Source organism: Oncorhynchus mykiss, chromosome 17 (genome assembly GCF_013265735.2).
Source record: "Oncorhynchus mykiss isolate Arlee chromosome 17, USDA_OmykA_1.1, whole genome shotgun sequence".
Lineage (NCBI taxonomy): Eukaryota > Metazoa > Chordata > Actinopteri > Salmoniformes > Salmonidae > Oncorhynchus > Oncorhynchus mykiss.
In genome coordinates, this window is record NC_048581.1 from 34,504,748 (window position 1) to 34,531,103 (window position 26,356).

The following is a 26,356-nucleotide window of genomic DNA, read 5'->3' on the forward strand; positions in this document are numbered from 1 at the left end:
TGCGTCCCGCACCTGAGCCGCCGCCGCGGATAGATGCCCACCCAGACCCTCCCCTATAGGTTCAGGTTTTGCGGCCGGAGTCCGCACCTTTGGGGGAGGGTACTGTCACGCCCTGACCTTAGAGATCCTTTTTATGTCTCTATTTGGTTTGGTCAGGGTGTGATTTGGGGTGGGTATTCTATGTTCTATTATTTGTATTTCTATGTTTGGCCAGGTAGGGTTCTCAATCAGGGACAGCTGTCTATTGTTGTTTCTGATTGAGAACCATACTTAGGTAGCTCTTTTTCCCACCTGTCTTTGTGGGAAGTTGACTTAGTTTATGGCACATAGCCTTTAGCTACACGGTTTGTTTGGTAGTGTTTATTGTTTTGTTCAGCGTCTTTTCTAATAAAAATAATATGTACGCTCACCACGCTGCACCTTGGTCCTCTTCATTCAATGGCCGTGACAACCGCCTTTCTTCTTCCCGGAGAGTTCTTTACTCCTGTGCGATGTACTGAGAACCCAGCTGGCTGTATGGACGGGGGTAGTATATCCAGAGAGAGCCATGATTCCATGAAACCGAGTATGTTACAGTCCCTGATGTCTCTCTGGAAGGAGATCCTCGCCCTGAGCTTGTCTCATTTATTGTCCAGAGACTGAACATCAGCAAGTAATATACTCGGAAGTGATGGATGGTGTGCACGCCTCCTGAGTTCGACTAGAAGTCCACTCCGAATACCTCTTCTCTGCCGGCGGCGTCTTGGAGCAGTCTCTGGGATGAGTTCAATTGCCCTGGGGAGTATGAACAAAGGATCCAATTTGAGAAGTCGTATTCCTGGTCGTAATGCTGGTGAGTTACCGTCACTCTGATATCCAAAAGTTATTTCCGGCTGTGTGTAGTAACACAAAAAACGTTCTGGGCTAATAATGTAAGAAATAACAGACAAAAAATCAAATACTGCAAAGTTGCTTAGGAGCCAGAAGCAGAGCTGCCATGTCTGTCGTCGCCATCTTGCCATGTTGCCTCAATTCGAGTCTTCATTTTAACACACCAAGCCATCACCTTCACTGACACAGAGATATTTAAGTCTTGCATGGTGACTGAAATAATTGGCTGACAAAATCTATGGATAGTAGCCTATCAAAACATGACCCTTAACAAGTGTGTATATTTAAATTGCTACCTTAAACGACAACCAATCAAATGTTGTTGGTGTGTTGCCACATTGAAATTGCGGTTTGGCCACTCTGGCCCACATTGTTGAATATGACCTGAAACAGCCTTCTTCATTTCTGGTGTGGGAATATACTGTATAATCTTGTTGTAACGTGTTGCCTGCAGTCTGTCAGTCATATATGATGCCAGGCATCCTCCTGCGGCAATAAGAGAAATGTTACCACTCGAATGATGTCACGACGGAACTGCTTGATGTTTTGTTGCACTGTGGTTTAATGAATTAACATCCAACTGTGACCATATAAGAGAAGTGATGCCCTGTGTGACTAAGCTTTTATGTATAATGCCTTGGATTGTCATTACCATACATTATGATAATGAAATGTATGTGAAATTGTGTTGTAGTAATGTGTTTTAGGGGATAATATAGAGAAACAGGATAATTCATTTTTACATGTTTTTTAAAAACATTTATTTAACCAGGCAAGTCAGTTAAGAACAAATACTTATTTACAATGACGGCCTACCCCGGCCAAACCCGGACAACGCTGGGCCAATTGTGCGCTGCCCTATGGGACTCCCAATCACGGCTGGATGTGATACATCACACAAATAAATATCCAAATGATTGAATCCTTTTGAATAAAACAATGTACAATCCATTTCCTATCATTACTATCAGTAGCCTACTGCAGATCCCCAAATCACTTGCTATTGACTAAGAATCTGCAGCCAGTGTTGTGTGTGGAAGCATCATGGCAGAACCAGGTATTCGTATGTCTCAGCTGTTTGATGTTTGATGAATATTATTGATGAACCATAACGTGTGTGTGTGTGTGTGTGTGTGGTAGAATTAGTCCGAAACCTGCTAATTATCAAAATCCAGAAAATAGACGTTAAATTCTACAACCACCTAAAAGGAAGTGATTCCCAAACCTTCCATAACAAAGCCATCACCTACAGAGAGATGAACCTAGAGAAGAGTCCCCTAAACAAGCTTAGCAACACAATTAGACATAACCAAATCACGAGAAAACAAAAAGATAATTAATTGACACATTGGAAAGAATGAACAAAAAACAGAGGAAACTAGAATGCTATTTGGCCCTAAACAGAGAGTACACAGTGTCAGAACACCTGACCACTGTGACTGACCCAAATTTAAGGAAAGCTTTGACTATGTACAGATTCAGTGAGCATGGCCTTGCTATTGAGAAAGGCCGCCGTAGGCAGACCTGGCTCTCAAGAGAAGACAGGCTATATGAACACTGCCCACAAAATTAGATGGAAACTGAGCTGCAACTCCTAACCTCCTGCCAAATGTATGACCATGTTAGAGAAGCATATTTCCCTCAAATTACACAGACCCACAAAGAATTAGAAAACAAACCCAATTTTGATAAACTCCTATGTCTATTGGGTGAAATACCACAGTGTGCCATCACAGCAGCAAGATTTGTGACCTGTTGTTGCCACAAGAAAAGGGCAACCAGTGAAGAACGAACACCATTGTAAATACAACCCACATTTATGTTTATTTATTTTCCCTTTTGTACTTGAACTATTTGCACATAATATGACATTTGAAATGTCTGTATTCTTTTGGAACTTTTGTGAGTGGAATGTTTACTGTTATTATTTTAATAATAATAATACGTTTTCATTGTTTATTTCACTTTTGTTTATTATCTATTTCACTTGCTTAGGCAATGTAAACACATGTTTCCCATGCCAATAAAGCCCCTTAAATGTAATTCAATTGAGAGAGAGCGCGAGTGAGTGACCAAGCATGTGTGACAGTTCCGGATATGTTTCTTGAGTACATTTCCTGTGAGGCCTTAATAATCATCCTTGACAAAATGTACATGTTGTGCTAAATCACAAGAGATAGCATACATTGTTGACTCTTTAAATGTTGCCTGCATAGCAACACTGTTGTCTTAAGAATGATCAGGCATTAGGCTACAGTGCTTCTGACATCTGAAACAACTGTACTATGAGGCATGCAACGAAAGCTCTAAACCACAATTCCAATCATTAACATTCGGTGCATCATAATAGTCCAATCTAACAACTTTTTGCCTGGAGATTTTTGTGGACCTTTATTCATTTTTTTTAATTGACCTTTTGTAGTGTTTCTTTCTGACAGGTTGAGCTATTCTTTGATGGGTCCTTTGTTTTTGGGATCACCTGAAATGTGATTCATGTAAGACTCTTTCTCCTGAGCATCAGTAGCGTCGAGCAGCTCCAGCAAATCCCCTCAGTCACATGAAAATCTTGCATCCCGTCGCGGGCGACAAGAATGAGATGGCGCATTGGATCCATTCCAATGATTTCCTGCCTTCCATAATTATTTGAGTGAACGTGTTATTGTCTCTGTATACTCAAATGATTTACCCTCACAATAAGAAACTGCATTCGTATGGGCATTAATGTCTTAGTTGAGTTTTCAAAACAAATTGCATTGAAATGGGTTTGAATCCCCAAAGCAGGTGTAATTGAAATATAAATGAGAAGAAATCCACAATAGCCTTCGTAGTTCTTTCTGTCAGTCTTCACCAAGTTAACTCTTGGATATGAGGGCAATGAGGCATATGCCGGTCTATTAATTCAAGTACTTTTTTATTTTTGTTGACTCAGTTGACTCAAGTCAATCAGCTTGTGATTCAAATCCTTTAACACTCAATTTTCAGTTGCAGCAAAGTACAAGGCCACAACCTAAAATTATATTATGTACGTTTATGTAAGAAAAGCAATGCATTTCCAATGTCTCAAACAAGACTGGCTGAAATTCAATCATTGCAGATGATAGTTTTCCACACTGCCCTTAACAGCAGCAAGTCCGGGCGAGAAGAAGTTGACACTTGATTTAGGAATTGGCAGTGTTGTTGTGTGCCCTGGGTGACTTCTCAGCCAAGTTTGGCATCAATACTGAACAGTTCACAACACGAGACTGTCCATTTATAAATCACATGTCAACTTCTTCCTTCTGAGGTAAATGCTGTGCAAATCAAACACACTTCTGAAAAGGCAGAATGGAAAACGTAACATCTGCAATGATTGAATGCCAGTTTATGTCTCAAGACTTTTGACTAGCTAATATGTTGTAGCATTGTCCTCAAATGGTTAATGCTCCATGATGTAAGTTACTCTCAAAACCAAAATAATGTCTTTTGAGATAATGGGGTATTTTGTAGAAACATTATCCATGATTATTTAAAGAGGAAAATAGTGGCAACTTAAAAGTGGCAAAACCAAGGACCCATTAACTGGGAAAAAGATAAATAACATTTCCGAACATAAACGCTACCAAGACACCGTCTGAGCTCGTCCAATAGCACCGCTTATTTATGCTTCAAAAGCGATTGCTCCCACTTGAGGTTAATGTATGCGTCCTAACTCTGTGTGGAACAGACGTTTGGCATGACTTGAATTTTCCAACTTGGATTATGATGTCGATGGAGCACAAAGGCTAGTCCGGTAAATAGAGCAGCGTGCTGCTTGGGGCCAAATGAAATGGAGCTCAGGCACAGATTCTGTGCCACAGACGGGGAGAGATAAGGCTTCTATTTCAAGGGAAGCGAGGAGGGAGCATTGTCACTGCAAATAAGTCACGATTACGACTCGATTGGAGAGGAAAACCAAAATGGTGTGACATTTTGCTTTACAAAGCTCAGCTACATGCTTCGTATTGTTTTATAACACTTAGCATAGCAGAATATAGGGTATGTAACACCCTCATTGATTTAGATTCATGCCTATAAAGTGCATGAGGGGTAAAATTGCAGATTATGCTAATCAGCTGATTATGGATTTAGATATGCAGATATGTCAATCATTTTGTCTTAAAGAATGAGTTCTTGTTTTGCAGTAGCTTTAATGAGCCTCAACCCCTTTAAGCCTGCCACCTTTCCTCTCAATATCTCTTCTCTTCCACCAGACGCTAGTAGACGATGGTTGATATCTGTGCGCTCATGACAAAGACAGATATCAGTTGGGTGTGCTATCTTCTTCAAATAATCACTGCCTTGCTCTCACCTCAGTTTTGATAGGGAGTTCGTTGGCTTCACACTGGAAAAGGGAGGCACATAAGCCATATGGAAATGGCTATTTGAATGCCTCTGGTTTATTATCAATCAAAATGTATTTGGCAGCAAGTGGTCATAACTTTGAAACTAATGTTCACGCACTGTACCCCTATCGTTCACATCTCTGTTACAACGCTTCCAAACGTATCGACAGACTGAAACCTTGTCACTTTGATGAACACATTGGGGAGAACTGAAACACTACCAAGATCCTCTTTTTTTTCACCTCTCCTCTACGGATCCACCTCTAATCCACCCATCCCCTGGATCCATAATATGGACTTCAAGACAATTAATGGAGATATCCAATCTCCATATACCACCTCCACGGTCAAAGGGCCTGGAAACAGTGGAAAATCACCCTGGAGGGAACCACTTATCCACCACATTCCTCCGCTGGTGGGTGAGTTCAACATTGTCTAAAAAGTACCCACCATCCAAATTACCCACCATCCAAACCCTTTATCTCCCATGTGTCGGTGGCGACAAAGAGCTTCCAGATAGCCGGCCTACTCCAGAAGCCCAGAGTGACAGGCTCTATCAGCAGAGTCCTTGTATGGCCATGGATCGGGCTGAGGAGGACGATAAGCAGCAGCCAGCCCAGCTATGCGGCCCATGTTTAGAGAGACACCTTGGGACCGGGCATCTGCGGAACAGTCTGTTTCTGTTCAATTTAGAGTGGTTATCGCACACCGTTCTTCCCGCTAGGCAGTACGTATTTTTCTCAGCTCCATTGGGACTAACATAGGTGAGTAGAGGGTTTTTTGTTCGGTTGGTCATCTCGTTCATCTTTGACAAATTGGAAATGTATTTGTCACCAATGGAGTTTTTTCAAACGTGGTGAGATGTTTGACTTTGTTTTTTTGACTGTGTGAGGTGCATGGATGGTTGGACTTCCATGAATGTCGGTCACCTTGGAAAGAATGATGGTGCAGTTGACTAGCAGATGGGGAATCATCATGTGTCATCATAATTCTATGTTTTTGCATGATTTTCTTAGTGATATGATAGTCTTGTTTACGGCAGTGAGTATTTCCATTATAATATGGATTATGGGAGATTCAAATATTACATTAGCAAACCATACGATATTGATTTGTATCCAATTGATGGCAGAAGCACCTGAACAAAAGTCCTCTACATTCAGTGAGAAATTGGACTTCCAGGCAAAGGGGGTCAGATAAATCTTCATTCAGACTTAATTAACTGGTGCAGCTCATGGAGCGGGGAAGTTAGACCACGAATAATTACAAGAACATAAATAAAAAATAAATCCATGACATACATTTTATGTGACATTTAAAGAGATAGTTCTCCCAATTTACAAATGTGTATGTTTGCTCCTTTACCCAGAAATCAGATTATGGACAAGGAGGGCCTGCCATCCACACTTTGGTTTGGTTGAACTTTTGACTGCCACCAACAGCGATGGGATAAGACTGTAATTACCAATTGGATACCACGAAATTGGGGAGAAAAATGGAAATAAAAATAAAATAAAAATAGAAATAAGTGAATATTAGCATTTTCTTACCGAAATGTAAGTTAATGTCCCACAGTTAACATAATTAAAATGGCATGCAGTTAACAGACATACCCGGATGCTACGCTTTTGTCCTTCCAGTTTTTGATTATCTAACGTAACGCAATGCATGACCATGGCTGAATATATCACTGTGCTGCCTATACTCTGAAACTAGGAGAACATGAATATACGGTTGCTGAAAGTGTACACACCCCTCGCACAGTCTTCACATTTTGCCACCTTAAATTTAAATCTAAGAAAGGATTCAATTCGATTTTTTTCCCCCTATCGATCTACACAAGCTACTCAAAATGTTCAAAGTGAAAGACGAATTTTAGATTTGTTTTATTTATTATTAAGATGTGTTGACTGCGTATGTCTTCAGATCCCTTTTGGTGGAAGAACCTTTGGCAGCCATTACAGCTGTGAATCATTTTGAATAAGGTTCTACCAACCTTGCACAACTCTTAGGGCAACATAATGGGCAATTGGAAAGTATTCAGATGCCTTTACTTTTTCCACATTTTGTTACATTAGTCCTATTCTAAAATGGATTAGAAACATTTATTAATCCTCATCAATCTACACACAATACCCCATAATGACAAAGTGAAAACAGTCTTTAGATTCCTACATTTTTAAACGTTTTTTATTAAGAAATACCTTATTTACTTAGGTAAGTATTCAGACCCTTTGCTGTGAGACTCGGAATTGAGCTCGTGCATGCTGATTTCATTCATCATCCTTGAGATGTTTCTGCAACTTCTTAGGAGTCCACCTGTGGTAAATTCAATTGATTGGACATGATTTGTAAAGGCACGCACCTGTCTATATAAGGTCCCACAGTTTACAGTGCATGTCAGAGCAAAAACCAAGCCATGAGGTTGAAGCATGGTGGTGGCAGTGTTTTTTTCAGCGTCAGGGAGTTTGAGCCTAGTCAGGACTGAGGGAAAGATGAATGGAGAAAAGTACAGAGAGATCCTTGATGAAAACCTGCTCCAGAGCACTCAGGACCTCAGACAGGGGCGAAGGTTCACCTTCCAACAGGACAACGAACCTAAGCACACAGCCAAGACAACGCAGGAGTAGCTTCGGGGACAAGAATCTGAATGCCCCAGCCATAGCCCGGACTTGACCCAGGTCGAACATCTCCGGTGAGACCTGAAAATAGCTCTATGCTCCCCATTCAACCTGACAGAGCTTGCTTGAGAGGATCTGCAGAAAATAATGGCAGAAACTCCCCAAATACAGGTGTGCCAAGCTTGTAGCGTCATACCCAAAAAGACTTGAGGCTGTAATTGATGCCAAAGGTGCTTCAACAAAGGGTCTGAATACTTATGTAAATGTGATATATCCATTTTTTTTATGGGGTATTGTGTGTAGATTGATGAAGGAAAAAAACTATTGAATCTATTTTAAAATTTTGAAAAAGTCAAGGCGTCTGAATACTTTCCGAATGCACTGTATATCAATTGATTTTGTTAAAATTGCTCAAGCTCAGTAATTTGGGTGGGAATCATTGATAGACAACAATTTTCAAATCTTGTCTCTAATTTTCAAGCAGATTTCAATCAGGACCGAGACTGGACCATTCAGGAACACCTCTTGGAAAGACATTCTGGTGTGCCTTTGGCATTAACAGTTGTGCTGAAATTGTCCTGCTGAAAATAAAACTCTGTCCCTGTGTTAGGTTTTCAGAAGACCACGGCGTGTTTTCCTCTAAACTCAGATACAGATAAATACAGAGGATCAACAACATTGCATTGTATTTTTGTTTTAAAAAAAGAAGGAAGAATAGTGTTGAAGCCCATGGGCCTGTTATTATGATTTTTGAGCAGATGGATCATCATTTGACTAAGAGTCTGCAGTGACATTTTACAGACAACAGTCCCAAAGTAGTTTAGTGGAACGGCCCATCAATCAATAAGTGCATACACAAAAATGGGATTGTGTGGAGAAATGCTATGGGAGTGATTTCTGTTCCTAATCCATACTTGGCCTTACAAATGTGTACACTCTACCGTCCGAACCTAACTTTCATTCAATTAAGCAGCAAACTATCCACGAAAGCTTGCATTCCTACTATATCAATACCTACTTTAGATATATCGTGAATGCTTATCACATCTTTCACTTACTATGTGTCATACGACGAAGCAAAGGACTGTTTAAGGACTAAGGGAGTACAAGCAAAGACTGGCCAAGTGCCTGTAAGCCAAAATAACCCTCTAATCAAAAATAACTGATAGTAAAATCATGAATGACTAACTATCTGACTGATGTTCAATAAAGTGTGTCCAGTCTGCGTGAGCCAAGAGCAAAAACATGACTGACTCAACTGTGAGTTCACCTCAACTCTCCCTCTCGCTCCATGATGAATTTATTTCAGGTGAAAGCTTCCCAGCCCTACAATATCCGTCATTAAAACTCCACTGACTCAGAATGGAGTCAGGTTCAACTGCAGGCTGTGTCTCTGCCAAGGGACGTGCATCTACATTGTATCAAAAGGAAACAAATCACTCATTTGATGAAACTTTGATGGAAGCACTCTCGCCTCTCCCATAAGGTGAAATTCTTTCCAAGTCAAAGCTTCAAATAATGAAAGGTAGTCACTGTGTAACCTAATGTAGTAGGTGTCGAAAGAAGTCTGAGCAGAGGTCCCCACTTCCATTTTTCAGGGGAAACAGAAGTTAGGTTGAAAATATTGTATCCCTGAAAACCGAATGTTTGCGTTTTCTGGTGACTCTGCATAGGCTAGTGTGTTGCATTCGGAGCAGCATGGGCTAATTCAAAAAGTGACTGTTGCAGCATCATCTGACATATTATTCATATCTGTCAGCTGGTAAGCTAGCCTTCTACCGGAGGCCTGGAGATAGAGTGGGCTAACAAGGGGGGACAAAAGATGTCAGAGAGCTCAACATTGGGTAACTTGACCTGACATGGCATTGCAGTGATTCAAGATTACAAGCAGGAGCAGAAACTCTTTTCTTTAGTGAGTTATAATTGACCTCAGCTTATCTGACAGGCTGGTCTCATAGACTCGACGTAAGATAGTAAACGGAAATTGGGGACACGCAAATTAGTTTGATATGTTATGTTTGGTGGGGTTACATAACACATAGAAACCAAGAACCAAAACTGAAAAGAGGGTGGTTGGTCAGGTGGATAGGTAGGTGTATAATGAGAACATCTAGCAACCCAAGGGTTGTGTGTTTGAATCTCATCATGGACAATTTTAGCTAATTAGCAACTTTGCAACAACTTACTACTTTTTTTAGCTACTTTTTAACTACTTGGCATGTTATCTAACCCTTCCCCTATCCCTTAAGCTAACTCTTAGAGATATACATCTTTCCCTTTCAAGACAATTTGATAAGTATCTAGATACATGGGGTTCAATACTATACAGGAATGATACATTTTAGTTTGAAATGATTCAGTTTGATTAGAGGAATAACGCAAATGTCTAGCAACCCAAAGGTTCTGTGTTTGAATCCCATCTCGGAAAACTTTAGCATTTTAGCTAATTATCAACTTTGCAACTACTTACTTCTTTTCAGCTACTTTGCAACTACTTAGCATTTGGTTTGATTAGAGGTTTGATTAGAGGAACGATTCGATGCGATTTGGTTCGATGAGATACGATTCGATGCACTAACATTTGTTGCATAAACACATTCATTTTCCATTCCAAATGAAAATCTGCTGTTCATGAGCTGGGTATCTCTGAGATGGATCTGTCTAAGCTGACTTCTGTGCGTGTGTGTGTTGGTGTGCGTGTGTGCGTATCTATGGTGTATGTAGGCACTTAAGCTGAGTCATAAGGGAAACTAGGTATCTACCACCCCACTATCAGTGATCTGAAAGCATCCACTAATTAATTTGTCATTTTTGCAGATTCAAAGTGTTAAGAGCTAGTAATATATCAATATTTATCTTTAAAAATGAGCTATGATATAGCCAATGAATATATAGCACAACTTTGGATTTCAACCCCGTCTCATAATTTAACGATTTAGACCGTTTGGAAGTTTTGAAGGACTTGGAGCTTCTCTTCTTCTCCTGCTTCGACCATGCAGTGCGGGTAGCAAAAGTGATTGCTGTCTTTGTTATGAAATTATCAAATTTCCCCTGATTGTTTCAAGCAAAATTACCAAAACTATTCCTGATGGTGAACAACGAACAATGTAAATACAATCTAATGTAAGCCCCGATCAGCATACAGTATAGCCTACCTATAACAAGATGAAAGTTGTAGCTTAGGCTGGTAAAACACAATTTTCGACAGTGCATTTAATCAAAATAACCTACCGAATTACATTGATTGTCACTCAACTAATAAAGCCTAATAATGCGCAAGCCATTGTACAAACATTTGAATGCTGAAGTTAACACGCAGATGTGTAAGATCGAAAATAGGCCTACCTCTATTTGGTCAACGCAGGAAGCTGCGCACAGCACGCAGTTTGAATATAGTAGGGTACTGATATTACCTGGGGTTGTTCAGCATGCAAAATGACCGGAAAATCAATGGCCATCAACATAATTACATGCTTAGGTCGACACTGAAGGAAATTACATATTTTTGGAAGGAAGTCTTTTGAGCAACAACCCTAACCTTAACCCCTAACTTCGAGCTAATGTTAGTGTTAGCCACCTAGCTAACGTTAGACACAGAATTTGTAACATATCATACGTATTGCAAATTCTTAACATATTGAATGAATTGCAATTCGTAACATATCATACGAAATAGATGAAGGACGTCCACAAATTAATACATACCATACCAAATGTAACATACTAATTTGAGTGTCGTTTTTTTGTTTAGCATTTTATGTCTACCTCTGAGTCCAGGTTGCATTGGGGCTTCTCTGTAAATACTCAATGAAATAAATAGTTTGGAATCAGACTCCTGAATTTTCCAAATGGGTAAAAAAAAAAAAAAAAGTACCTTAGGCCTATATCCTGTCAAACATAACAATATTGCAGTTGGATAAGGATCCTACCATTTTTTTAAATTTTCGCCTAAAATGATATACCCAAATCTAAAGCTGCTTGTAGCTCAGGCATTGAAGCAAGGATATGCATATTCTTGATACCATTTGAAAGGAAACACTTTGAAGTTTGTGGAAATGTGAAATTAATGTAGGAGAATATAACACATTAGATCTGGTAAAAGAAAATACAAAGAAAAAAACAACTGTTAATATTTTTTTTTACCATCATCTTTGAAATGCAAGAGAAAGGCCATAATGTATCATTCCAGCCCAGGCACAGTTCATAACTGTGCACTCTCCTCAAACAATAGCATAGTATTATTTCACTGTAATAGCTACTGTAAATTGGACAGTGCAATTAGATTAACAAGAATTTAAGCTTTCTGCCAATATCAGATATGTCTATGTCCTGGGAAATTTCCTTGTTACTTACAACCTCATGCTAATCACATTAGCCTACGTTAGCTCAACCGTCCCGTGGGGGATCCACTGATCCTGAAGAAGTGTTAAATATTTCTTGTATAAAGGATATTAAAAAAATAGCATTATGGCTAAACAAAATGGAGCATATCTAGGTTTGCATTAGGCCTAGGTTGCATTAACCTCCAATACTATATTAATATTGTGTCAATAATGTAGTTTCCACAAGTAAGTGCTTCTAAAATACATGAGATGAAGATACAGTACTGATTTGTTCAAACTTGATTCATGTTCAAGTTTTGGTTAGATATAATGAAACTAATCCTAAAATAAGCTGTTAGAATAAATTCATTATTTTTTCTCAAGACAGCAAATCAAATAATATATGGAAATTAATTCCCCCATTGCTTTGCATCAGTATCGAAAAAACATTATTACATCACTTGGGAGATGAGAGCATGTACATTAAAACCAGGATGAGAGAAGAGAGAGGGGGGGGAGGGGGAGACAGAGCAAGAGAGTGAGAGAGAGCAGTCCCGAGGAAGCGCGCGTTGAGAGCCCATGATTGTCTCTAGTCGGCTATCTACAGTGTGGCAGAACATTTCGATTTTTTTGGGTACGAAGGGTTTACCTATACAACAACTCAAGATGTATTGACGATGGCGCAACCTACATCATTGTTTTATAAAGGGTTGGAAATGGAGGATTTCTCAAGTACTTCTGTATCCTTTCTTCAACCTCAAATTATTTTTGAGTAGTTTAGAAATTCCGTTCCCCATTACGTGGATTAATACGGTAGGCTAGCATTCTGGGCAACTACTGTCACTTGAAATGTTACACATTTTTGTAGGCTACTTTATCAGCTAGTTGTCTTTAAATCTTACCTGTAAAGAACATGTGCATGGATGTACTGTAAATTGCGGACTAGATTGCTGTCAGCTGTCATTTTCTGATACTGCATCTTTGTGATTTCATGTTGCAAATGAGAATCATGTAATTAGGACAAATGTTGCCTTTCTCAAAAGAATAACCTATGTAAAGAAAGATAAGACTATGAAAGACATTTTACTATCGCCAGCTTAAGCCAGCCCTAGCCTTCTGGGGGCCCTAAGCAAGATTGGGTTGGGGTGCCCTGACTTTGGGCAAACATTTTATTGACTCCCCTCTTGATGGTGGAGAGAACGTTTTTGTTTTTAAGTTCATTTCCTGCAATTCTACATGTCATGGGGGTAAATAAAATGTTTAAGCAAGTTCTCTGCAATTCTACACATTTTACCATGGGGCAAAGAGAATACTTTGCCGTTTTACACCAAATTTCCTGCAATTTTACACATTCTGTAATGACTTTGCAATGTTAGTATGATATCTGAGGGAGAATGACTAACAAACTCAATGTGGCCCCCATGGATGTCAGGGCCCCTGGACACATGCCCTGTGTGCCCAGTCGGGATTCGGCATGATTACTATAAGTTTGGATGTCTGGCTAGACTAACTGCCAATCTAAAAATATTTTCCTGACATGGCTAATTGAGTGACTGTCAGTGACTGACAAGAGAAAAACTGCTGATGCACCACCAAATTTCGAAATTGCACCTGGTGTATTCTACTGTTCTTACTCTCAATAGTAAGTTAAGACCCCAACTGAGTAACAAAAACATATATAATATGCCAATCAGAACTAGACGTTGAATTGGTTTGAATCCCCGAGCCGACTAGGGGGAAAATCTGTCAATGTCTCCTTGAGCAAGGCACTTAACCCTAATTTGGCAGTATGTCAAGAGGACAATGTAAGAGAAATGTAATCATTGGTTCCATTTTTCCATCTAAACCAGTTATTCAAATGATACAATGCAGGTGATCACTCTCTAAGTAACACACACACACACACTCAGAGAGAGAAGTGTGTGGTACACTTGTGTGGTTGTCTGGTTAAACCAGTGTTATTTTCTTGATATTATTTAGGAAGTGTTTCCCCAACCAAGTTAGCCAGATCCCCCTCCTAACCTGGTAGCTAGCCCAGAGAACACCTGAAGCACCCGCACATCTGACAGAGAGACCTTTCCTAAAATAATTTAGCTTCAATTGGCTTCAATACTGAATGTGTGATGTGTGCATTGGAGGCGGCTCTGGGGGATGTTGCTTTATATCTACTGTAACTTAGGGAAATACTGGAGTTAGGAATATTGTCATTTGTAATTTTTCAAATTTGTACAGTTTTTGGTAGTTCTGTTCTCATCGATCCCTTTTTTTTTTTGCATAGGTGAAAGGAAGAGTTGGCGCATAACACCTCGTCAGAATCATGGGTCAAACTGGGACATCATCTTTCCTCTTCTGCACTCTTCAACTCACAGTGTTGTTGGCAGTTTTTTCATCTGAAATTACATTTGTTACAGCGGTGAATTCAAACCCAAGCCTCGGAACAAACTCTTCCATTGGCAACCAGACTAACAAGAAGTGTGATTCAGTGGGTACTGAATGCAAAGTGGGTGTCATTCTGCCCATATGGTTACCAGAGAACCCATCCTTTGGAGATAAACTGGCAAGAGCCACAGTTTACTTTGTGGCCTTGTTTTACATGTTCCTGGGGGTCTCTATCATTGCGGATCGCTTCATGGCATCCATCGAGGTAATTACATCACAAGAGAGGGAGATCACCATCAAGAAACCAAATGGTGAAAAAGTGACAACCACTGTGCATGTATGGAATGAGACAGTGTCCAACCTGACACTTATGGCCCTGGGTTCCTCCGCCCCGGAGATCCTACTGTCCGTCGTTGAGGTGTGCGGTCACAACTTTGACGCAGGTGATCTGGGCCCGAACACCATCGTTGGTAGTGCTGCCTTCAACATGTTTGTTATCATTGGACTCTGTGTTTCTGTCATTCCCGATGGAGAGCACCGGAAAGTCAAACATTTGAGGGTATTTTTTGTTACCGCCACCTGGAGTATATTCGCGTACACCTGGCTTTATCTCATCTTGGCTGTCATCTCACCGGGCATCGTACAGGTGTGGGAGGGCCTTGTCACACTGTTTTTTTTCCCGTTGTGTGTAGGGATGGCTTACGTTGCGGATCGCAGACTTCTTGTCTATAAGTACATGTACAAGCGCTACCGCGCAGGGAAGCGAAGGGGGGTGATCATTGAGACGGAAGGGGAGGCTCAACTTCCTTCAAAGATGGACATTGAAATGGATGGGAAAATGCTCAACTCAGAGGGCTTCATGGACGGAGCGATGGGTTTTGATGAGAAAGACCTGGATGAGGAGGAGGCCAGGAAGGAAATGGCCCGGATCCTGAAGGAACTGAAGCAGAAGCATCCAGAGAAGGAGACGGAGCAGCTGATAGAACTGGCCAACTACCAGGTATTGACACAGCAGCAAAAGAGTCGCGCCTTCTACCGATGCCAGGCTACCAGGATCATGACGGGAGCAGGGAATGTACTGAAGAAGCATGCAGCAGACCAAGCCAGGAAAGCTGTTGGTGCATACGAGATCCGCTCCGAAGTTTCGGAGAATGACTTTTCGTCAAAGATCTTCTTTGACCCCTGTACATACCAGTGCTTGGAGAACTGCGGTACAGTGGCCTTGAATGTAGTACGCCTTGGTGGGGACTTGACTAACACTGTTTCAGTGGAATACCGTACCGAAGACGGCACAGCCAATGCCGGCTCGGACTACCAGTTCACTGAGGGCGTTGTGGTGTTCAAACCTGGTGAGACTGAGAAGGAGATCCGGATAGACATCATTGACGATGACATCTTTGAAGAGGATGAGCATTTTCTGGTCCACCTTAGCAATGTGAAGGTCATATCCGAGGGCACTGGCTACGGACAACCAAGGGCTAATCACATGGACACTTTGGCGGGCCTTGGCCTGCCCTGCTCAGCCACTGTGACTATCTTTGACGATGACCATGCCGGGATCTTTACTTTTGAAGAACCGGTAATGACCGTGAGCGAGAGTGTCGGCATGATGGAAGTAAAGGTTCTTCGTACCTCAGGAGCGCGGGGACTAGTGGTCGTACCCTACAAGACCATTGAGGGTACAGCAAAAGGAGGGGGAGAAGACTTTGAAGATATGCACGGAGCGCTGGAATTCCAGAACGATGAGATCTTGTAAGTTACATACTTGCTTTTAACGTTGTCATGTTTGTATTGTTGAGGTGAGGCCCACAGCACATTGACGTTCAATTTGGACAAATTTTATGTCTAAGTTATGCCAATGTCCCTGTTTCTAGTTTGTCCCACAGAAGCAGCTTTCTGTCTCAAAAAGAAAATAGTTGTATTGTTATCGACTAGTACTAAGAGACTTTCCACTGGGCACAGACGTCAACTTATTTTTAAAATTTACACTTGGTTTAGTTGTCAGCTAATGTGAATTTAATGTGAAATCAACAAAAAAAATGTCATCATGTCATTGGATTTGGGTTAAAAGTTTGGTAAAAAAAATATGAAATTCCCATACGTTGATGACTTTTTCGTCATTTTTTTTTTTATGACATGGAAACAAAGTTAATTCAACCAGTTTTTGCACCGTGGGTTGTACTTTGTATGGCCTGTTGACCTCGTCATTAGTATCCATTCATCTCAATGTGCTGTCCATTCCTATTGTTGTTTTAATCTATTGTCTTAGGTTACATTTTCTCAGGGGATGTAAGTGTCTCTGGGGTTCAGGAAGGAATCCTGTCTTAAGTTTCTATCTGTCCACTGTACTTCATCCTTTATGCTTCACTGTCTTGTGTTCTTTATCTCTCAGCTTTGCCATCGCTGCCCCTCTTGTTTTAATCCTTCATGTGAGCATTCAATTGACTGCCTGACTAGCGCCTGTCTACAAATCTACCAATTAGTGTTTTGCATACCGTATGTAGAGATACTGTGGACTGTAATAGTATTGCAGAACTGGCTTCATTTCCTTTCAGTTAAATGGCTTTTTCTGCAATTTCTCCTCCACTTTCGCTCAACACCAGTTGGATATTTTATGACTTGCAGTGCTTCATCGTAGAACATACGGAACAATTGAGAGTATTCAAGTGTACCAAATACCGTGGTGTATCTCACTGAAGACGGGACTTGATGACTCACTGGTGCTGGAAAAAAAGAGAGAAAACGCATCAAGAAATCATCATTGTGATGCTAATGATAATGATACATTAGCATGTAGCATGAATAGATTAGGTATGGAATATGTTGGAGCCCAGAGGCAGCAGCTGTTCTTTGGCTGTTCATTTTGTGTATGCGATGTAAAAACACTGGAATACCTTCCTGATAAAGATAAAACAAATATATAAACACTAACAGGTGTATCAAAAGATGTAATGGACTCTAAACAGTTGGCAAACGTTTACTATTTATGAACAACTACTAAACTCATTTTACTACGTTATAGGTTCCAGAGAGATACGAGTAGAGAGTCATGAACATGAAACAGTAGGACTCCTACATGTTCACTCCACATGTAGTTTACATACTAGCTAAAATCATTTGGATCTTGAATTGCTCCGCAGTCTATCCTGTTGTATTTAAACTCAAAACAAACTCCTCAAAACAAACGACCATCGAGTGCCGCCCGAACAGGGAGAGGGGCCACCTTCGGTGGAAGTCGTGACAAATGCAGCTGCCATCGATACAGATTCTCCATATCAGTGTGTCCATCATTTATAGGAACCCACCAGAATAGAATGTGAGTAAGGCCTTTTTTGCCCTTTTTCAATGGGAAATCCAGCAACACTTTTATCACTCCCCTCTTCAAACTGGAACTCCAGTAAATTATATACTGGTATAGTCAGGTATACTGTACATAACTAAAATAGCAGTTGGGCCAGACATTTTCCATGGATTGTGGTGTGGGGGATATAATGATATATATATATATATACAGTGCCTTGCGAAAGTATTCGGCCCCTTTGAACTTTGCGACCTTTTGCCACATTTCAGGCTTCAAACATAAAGATATAAAACTGTATTTTTTTGTGAATAATCAACAACAAGTGGGACACAATTATGAAGTGGAACGACATTTATTGGATTTTTCAAACTTTTTTAACAAATCAAAAACTGAAAAATTGGGCGTGCAAAATTATTCAGCCCCTTTACTTTCAGTGCAGCAAACTCTCTCCAGAAGTTCAGTGAGGATCTCTAAATGATCCAATGTTGACCTAAATGACTAATGATGATAAATACAATCCACCTGTGTGTAATCAAGTCTCCGTATAAATGCACCTGCACTGTGATAGTCTCAGAGGTCCGTTAAAAGCGCAGAGAGCATCATGAAGAACAAGGAACACACCAGGCATGTCCGAGATACTGTTGTGAAGAAGTTTAATATTGAAATGGAAGGAGTATCAGACCACTGCAAATCTACCAAGACCTGGCCGTCCCTCTAAACTTTCAGCTCATGCAAGGAGAAGACTGATCAGAGATGCAGCCAAGAGGCCCATGATCACTCTGGATGAACGGCAGAGATCTACAGCTGAGGTGGGAGACTCTGTCCATAGGACAACAATCAGTCGTATATTGCACAAATCTGGCCTTTATGGAAGAGTGGCAAGAAGAAAGCCATTTCTTAAAGATATCCATAAAAAGTGTCGTTTAAAGTTTGCCACAAGCCACCTGGGAGACACACCAAACATGTGGAAGAAGGTGCTCTGGTCAGATGAAACCAAAATTGAACTTTTTGGCAACAATGCAAAACGTTATGTTTGGCGTAAAAGCAACACAGCTCATCATACTGAACACACCTTCCCCACTGTCAAACATGGTGGTGGCAGCATCATGGTTTGGGCCTGGTTTTCTTCAGCAGGGACAGGGAAGATGGTTAAAATTGATGGGAAGATGGATGGAGCCAAATACAGGACCATTCTGGAAGAAAACCTGATGGAGTCTGCAAAAGACCTGAGACTGGGACGGAGATTTGTCTTCCAACAAGACAATGATCTAAAACATAAAGCAAAATCTACAATGGAATGGTTCAAAAATAGACATATCCAGGTGTTAGAATGGCCAAGTCAAAGTCCAGACCTGAATCCAATCGAGAATCTGTGGAAAGAACTGAAAACTGCTGTTCACAAATGCTCTCCATCCAACCTCACTGAGCTCGAGCTGTTTTGCAAGGATGAATGGGAAAAAATGTCAGTCTCTCGATGTGCAAAACTGATAGAGACATACCCCAAGCGACTTACAGCTGTAATCGCAGCAAAAGGTGGCGCTACAAAGTATTAACTTAAGGGGGCTGAATAATTTTGCACGCCCAATTTTTCAGTTTTTGATTTGTTAAAAAAGTTTGAAATATCCAATAAATGTCGTTCCACTTCATGATTGTGTCCCACTTGTTGTTGATTCTTCACAAAAAAATACAGTTTTATATCTTTCTGTTTGAAGCCTGAAATGTGGCAAAAGGTCGCAAAGTTCAAGGGGGCCGAATACTTTCGCAAGGCACTGTATATATATATATATATATATATATATATATATATATATATATATATATATATATATATATATATATATATATATATAACACATGTATTCCATAGAGGATAATCATTGCCAGTTTGAGGATAGCACCAAATGGAAAAGGCCCTGTGCTTGTTTCAAGTTTTAAGACATCCACACATTTATACAGAGGCAAACGGATTGCTTTGAAGTGAGCAGTGTAAATCTCCTCAGCAAGCTTTGCATAGAGAAGCAGCACCATATATAGACAAGGCAGCAGCCTCTGTTGGGAAGTTGGTTCTTAAGTTATCATTTGGAAAATGTATTAACGTTGGCATTGACACATTTGAGAGGATGCAGTTGCAAGTTATTTCCAAATCTATTTTAAGATGCATGCCATGTCCATTGCAATGTAAACATTTATTTATGTTTCTGCGCATATCATTCACTTATGCTACAGACAGAATCTGATTGATAGTAATTCAATTTTTCACTGAAGCAGGAGGCCTGGTTACTCTCAACCATGCTGTATCCAGGTAAGGGGAGTTGATTAGTCAAAGATGATCTAGTTATATCGTTACAAGAAGTTACACGGCCAGGACCATGTTCTTTTGTTTTGCTAGTAGGAACAAGTGTTAGTTGTTGTGATGATATTGGTAGACATTCATGTGTACTAAGGGCTTCTCTTCTGACTGAGCCAGTATAGGTGTTAAAGAATCAGCACCAGGTACTCCGCCAAGGACCTTTCAGCCACCTTTGAAATATCAAACTAACAATGTTCTACAAAGTACCCATTTCAGTTCAATTTCTACTGGATCTATTCTCAAAAAATGTGGTTCGGTCCACTGTAAACTATACTGAATGATGACTATGCTATAAATGTCATTTTACATCACAATTTATTATAGCCAGAATGTGTCCTTTGTGTCCTACTGTCCTTATCAGACAAGATCATATCTGCTGCCCTCAACCGTAGAGAATGATGGTTCAACCATGCCTTTTTTTTGTTTTGACAAGACCCACCCTCTGGTAATGTAGATATTATTAACTTTGCTGCCTACATGTAGTGAAATTAATGACTTTGCTTTGACTACACACATTGACAAGCATGAAACGTGACAGGGGATTACTTTGGGCTTTAGGAGGAGGTACTATTTTAAACAACTAATTAAATCTTTTTTTTTTTTTGCCTATGCTAATTTTGCCCTCTCGTCTCTGGCCTGCTCTCGCATGAGGACAGACCTCGTGCTCCTCCTCAGACCACTGTCATGATCCAGGGCTAGCGTAGCTGCCCCCGCGGCCCAGTGGCGGCTCTGGCCTGTGGATCACATGGCTGGGGGAGTGACGTGTTCCCTTGGGCTGCATGACAGCGGGGCTGTCACCACCGCTTCATCAGACAAGCAACAGACAGAGGCAGGAGACCAAGGCACTTTGGACCATAGAGGAGCAAGAAGACCAAGGGTTCTCATGTTTGAAATCTTTCAAATGACTCCAAGCTGTGCTTGATTGAGCTTGCCTGGTGCACGCTCAATCAAATGGTTAAAGTAATTGAACGATATCAAATACTGTCCAAACCCAGGCCTATCCAAATGCAACCCCCTCAACCTCTGTCTATATACGCCTCACGTTTTCCCTTGCAGCCTTTGGATGTTTTTGAGGGGGTTGGTCAGTGCAGTGCAATGTCCCAATTTCTGGGGAGATAAACACTTCAGGGGTGATGGACGTATTTGTGTCTTTGTTTTCTGCAGGCAAAAGAGGACCCTGTTGCCTGAAATGTTTGTCAGGCTTTCTACATGGCTGAAATAATGTTTTTCAGGCCTCTAATTGGCTGAGACACAGAGACTGGGAGCAGATAATAGCAGACGTGTTACTTACAAAGCACAGTTTGACCAGTCACTATGGCCATCTCGTCTGTGCTGACGGATTCTCTTAGCGTTGTATCCGATTGTACACTTGGTGCAAAAACCGATCACACTTACAACCTTGGCTGCTGCTCAAGTAAGCACATCAATGAAGATGCCACAAAATAAACATACCATATCATAGCAAAATACATTTATTTTCGTGGAAAGACACTCAATATAGGACACACATGCCCGATAGTCAGAAACAGCATTGTTACATTCGGCATCTCAGCCCCTTAGGAACACTCGGTTGCCTCTCTATCAAGTTACATTTTTGTACACACAAGATTATAGTCTATAGGTTATGAATAGCTGTAAGAAAAACTGTGACAAGTGACAAATTGTAGAATTATTTTGACTTTTTTGGTAGCTTTGCTGATTTAATACCATAGGACTTCTTCCCATCCCAAGAGGGATACTTAACATTATGTACACTGCACATAGGGGAACCCATATCTCTTTGTAAATCAATTTAAATTCTGAGACTGCACGAACTCAAATCACATTTTACATGCTTTAACAGGGAGGAATAAAGGACAAGGAAAACCTTTCAGTAGGCTGCATTGTATATTTTGTGACGGAAGCAGCCATTAGCATTGCAAACTGCCTATCTTTGTGAAGCCATCTTTGGTGTGTAATTTGAATTGTATGATTTACAAAGAGGAAATAGCTTATTGGGGCATTTAAGATGGTAAAATGTGACTACAAAATGTATTAAAAATCTTGGAATACGGTTTTCAAGCCTCCTATTCAGCATCTTTCGTACTCCTGCTTCCAGCCCTATGCATGAATAGCAAACATATAAACAAATCTTATGTAAATTACTTTACAGACATAGTGTACATTTTTTTCAGTCTGCAAGAAAATATTCTACCTAGTATTACATAGATATCAACAGAATAATGGGCGGCAGGAAGCCTAGCGGTTAGAGCTTTGGGCCAGTAACCGAAAGGTAGCTAGTGTGAATCCCAGAGCCGACAAGCAAAAAATCGGTCAGCATTTTTCACAATGAATCTTGTTCTAGAGGCAGCTCTGCAGAGTGGTCACTAGCTGGCAAAGCCACAAAGTCACAACATCTGATTCTAATTCTAACCACACTGCTAACCCTAACCCTTAACATTAAATGAAGACCAAAGAGCAAATGTTTGTTATCATTCATTTGTACATTATTCCCAATTTTGACTTTACAGCTGGCAGAAATCGCAGAAATCCCTCAGATCTGCATCCAGGGTAAGATTCATGACAATAAATGTCAACCTGCAGAAAAATCTGTCAATATGCCGTTGAGCAAGGCACTTAACCCTAATTGCTTTGAGGGTTACCGTTGATAATGGCAGACGCTGGCCATGACACCACTCTCGGAGGTGTTACTCAGCTGGAGTTGAGATATGCACATTTTTTATTTTGCCATCATTTTACCAGGTAAAAAAACACATTTCAATTCACACATGCTTATTAATACACGTGTACATGTGTGAAATAGGACAAATAAGCGTCCACCAAATTATTATTAATTTTATTATTATTTTATAAGCCTCCCTCACTTTATGAGCTGTCTGTCTTCTTACTTACCGCAGTCTTCACGTTCACAAAATCTGCAAATGATTTCAAGACCATTGGCATAAGGATCTTATAGCAGGGCCATAAATAGAAAATTAATGTGAGGCAGGAAAAACGAATTATATTCATGGTAGGGAAGGCAACTTATTGGTCTGCCAGCTCTTTTAGGCACCAAAAGAAAATGACTCCTGACAGAATCTAATGAGAGACAGACTGTAGCCTACTTTCTGCATGGAAGTATGACTTACTACTGTATGTGGTTGGAAGGTTATAATTGAGTAGGTCGCGAAGGAGTTGGTTAATAGAGTTCTTTCATTAGGGAGTTTTCCTCCTCGGTTACAGTGACTGATAGAGTGGAGTTGCTGAGTCAGGCCTTGTACAGTATTCTCTAGTTAATCACATATACTGCCGGTCCAGCTGGAGGGCTTGAATGTAAAGGCTAAGCTTAAGTGTATTGGGACTGCTACTCTGTTGTCAAGACTCGCTCTCAGTCTCCTTTTGTGTGGATGGGTCTGAAGACTAGACTGTTACTGGTTGGTGTTAACTTTTTCCCTGTTAGAATTCTCCATAACAGGGTCTGATAACCTGGGAAGACCCAAATACACTGAAAGCAGAGCCAGGTAAAAACCAGGGTTCCTAATCTGATGTATGTGGCTCTTTGGAGGTTTTCCTCACCTCTTGGTGTGTCATATCTATTAAAGCCAGAAATGCATGGATGTGTACGAAAGCATCAGATCTTTAACTATTTAAAAAAGTGTTACTTCCTCTAAGAACCAGACCAAACACAGAAGGTGGGTTGCACCAACATGGTTTACATTTATCTAGGATTAGAGCTAATCTAGGCTTTGTAAATCTAGATTCATAATTAATCCGATATGTGTCGCACCTCTTAATTTTAAATCTGGATCAGTAAATCTATGTTTTAAACTATGATTAGTGACAAGTTACACAAATATAAGAGGTATTTTGTGAGTTGAAACGAAGTAGCTAGCCGATTTGACAAATGAGGCCACAAAGTTGCTGTTCCATGATAAAATAATAACAATGTAACGTTAGAACTACTGCAACTCCATCGTGAAAGGTTCTCATGGGTTGGTTGATTTGAAATCAAATCTGTTATTTGCCAGTACAAGACAGGAAACTCATTTGTTAGCTAACGTTACAGTAGTTTATAAACCAAGCTAGATAGCATAAAATATGATTTATTATTGTCATTATCGAACATTATTTTGCCATTTATTATTTGTCCGTTAGCCACCTGATCATGGCATTTAAAAAAGTTATAATTTCTCCACTTATGACAAAAAACTTTTGTCGGACCTGATAGAGGCCTATAAACCAGTTGAGCTGAGGCGGTGTGCAATAGTAGGAAGACCCCTTTATGCAGCTCACCCTGCACTATCAGCTCCAATGTAAATAACATGAGTAAGTCTACCTCTGATAAGCTTCACATTAAAGCATTAAAAACAATCAAGCAATGCAAAAACATGCTACAAATAGCCCATATTAACATATGTAGCCTAAGAAACAAGGTTCATGAAGTCAATAACTTGCTTGTAACAGATGACATTCATATTCTGACTATCTCTGAAACTCACTTAGATAATACCTTTGATGATACAGTGGTAACAATACATGGTTATAACATTTACCGAAAATACAGAAATGCCAACAGAGGCGGTGTTGCGGTCTATATAAAGAACCACATTCCTGTAAAGCTTAGAGACAATCTAACGTTAAATACTTTTGAAGTAATATGGCTACAGGTTCATCTGCCTCACCTAAAGCCCATTCTTGTGGGAAGCTGCTATTGACCACCAAGTGCTAACAGTCAGTATCTAGATAATGTGTGAAATGCTTGATAATGTATGTGATATCAACAGAGAAGTATATTTTCTGGGTGATTTAAATATTGACTGGCTATCATCAAGCTGCCCACTCAAGAAAAAACGTCAAACTGTAACCAATGCCTGCAACCTGGATCAGGTTGTCAGTCAACCTACCAGGGTAGTTACAAACAGCACAGGAATGAAATCATCAACATGTATTGATTCCATCTTTACTAATGCTGCAGAATTTTGCTTTAACACAGTATCCAAATCCATAGGATATAGTGATCACAATATAATAGTCATATCTAGGAAAACCAAAGTTCCAAAGGCTGGGACTAATATAGTGTATAAGATGTCATACAATACATTTTGTAGGGATTCATATGTTGATGATGTAAATAATATTTGCTGGTCTGTGGTTTGTAATGAGGAGCAACCAGACGCTGCACTTGACGCATTTGTGGAACTAGTTATTCCAGTTACTAATAAGCACGCACCCATTAAGAAAATTACTGTAAAAACTGTTAAATCTCCTTGGATTGATGAGGAATTGAAGAATTGTATAGTTGAGAGGGATGAGGCAAAAATGTATGGCAATTAAATCTGGCATCCCAACTGATTGGCAAACATACCCCAAATCAATAAATCTAAACTACATAAAAATAAACAAACTATACTATGAAACAAAGATCAATTATATAAATAATGATAGTAAAAAGCTTTGGGGCACCTTAAATGACATTTTGGGAAAAAAGCCAACTCGGCTCATTCATTCATTGAATCAGATGGCTCATTCATCACAAAGCCCACTGATATTGTCAACTACTTTAATTACTTTTTAATTGACAAGATAAGCAAACTTAGGGATGACATGCCAGCAACAAACGCTGACACATTGAAACAATTTTGTTGTCTATCAACAATGACAAGCCACCGGGGTCTGACAATCTGGATGGAAAATTACTGAGGATAATAGTAGACGATATTGCCACTCCTATTTGCCACATCTTCCATTTAAGCCTACTAGAGAGTGTGTGCCCTCAGGCCTGGAGGGAAGCTAAAGTCATTCCACTACCCAAGAATAGTAATAGCCAACCAATCAGCCTGTTACCAACCCTTAGTAAACATCTGAAATAAAATGGTGTTTGACCAGATACAATGCTATTTCACAGTAGACAAATTGACAACAGCATTCCAGCATGCTTATAGGGTAGGACACTCAACAAGCACAGCACTTACACAATGACTGATGATTAGCCAGTGCAGCTTTTGACATTATCAATCATAGTCCGCTGCTGGAAAGACTTATATGTTATGGCTTTACACCCCCTGCTATAATGTGGATAAAGAGTTACTTGTCTAACAGAACCCAGAGGGTGTTCTTTAATGGAAGTGTCTCAAATATAATCCAATTAGAATCAGGAATTCCCCAGGGTGTCT

At 40.1% G+C, this 26,356-nt stretch overlaps 1 protein-coding gene across 6 annotated transcripts in view; it reads left to right on the plus strand.

The window, feature by feature from the left end:
- The first annotated feature begins 5,859 nt into the window (after positions 1 to 5,859).
- The window catches only part of slc8a1a (solute carrier family 8 member 1a), a 47,718-nt gene continuing 27,221 nt past the window's right edge, over positions 5,860 to 26,356 (plus strand). For 5 of the 6 annotated variants that reach the window (XM_021568266.2, XM_021568269.2, XM_036949771.1 and 2 more), the window contains exons 1-2: positions 5,860 to 5,995; positions 14,453 to 16,305. In XM_021568266.2, the coding sequence (XP_021423941.1) occupies positions 14,492 to 16,305 (1,814 nt within the window). In that variant the 5' untranslated portion in view covers positions 5,860 to 5,995; positions 14,453 to 14,491. Of the gene's footprint in view, positions 5,996 to 12,707; positions 12,988 to 14,452; positions 16,306 to 26,356 lie in introns of those variants that run through there. The other variant, XM_021568267.2, reaches the window with a different exon arrangement.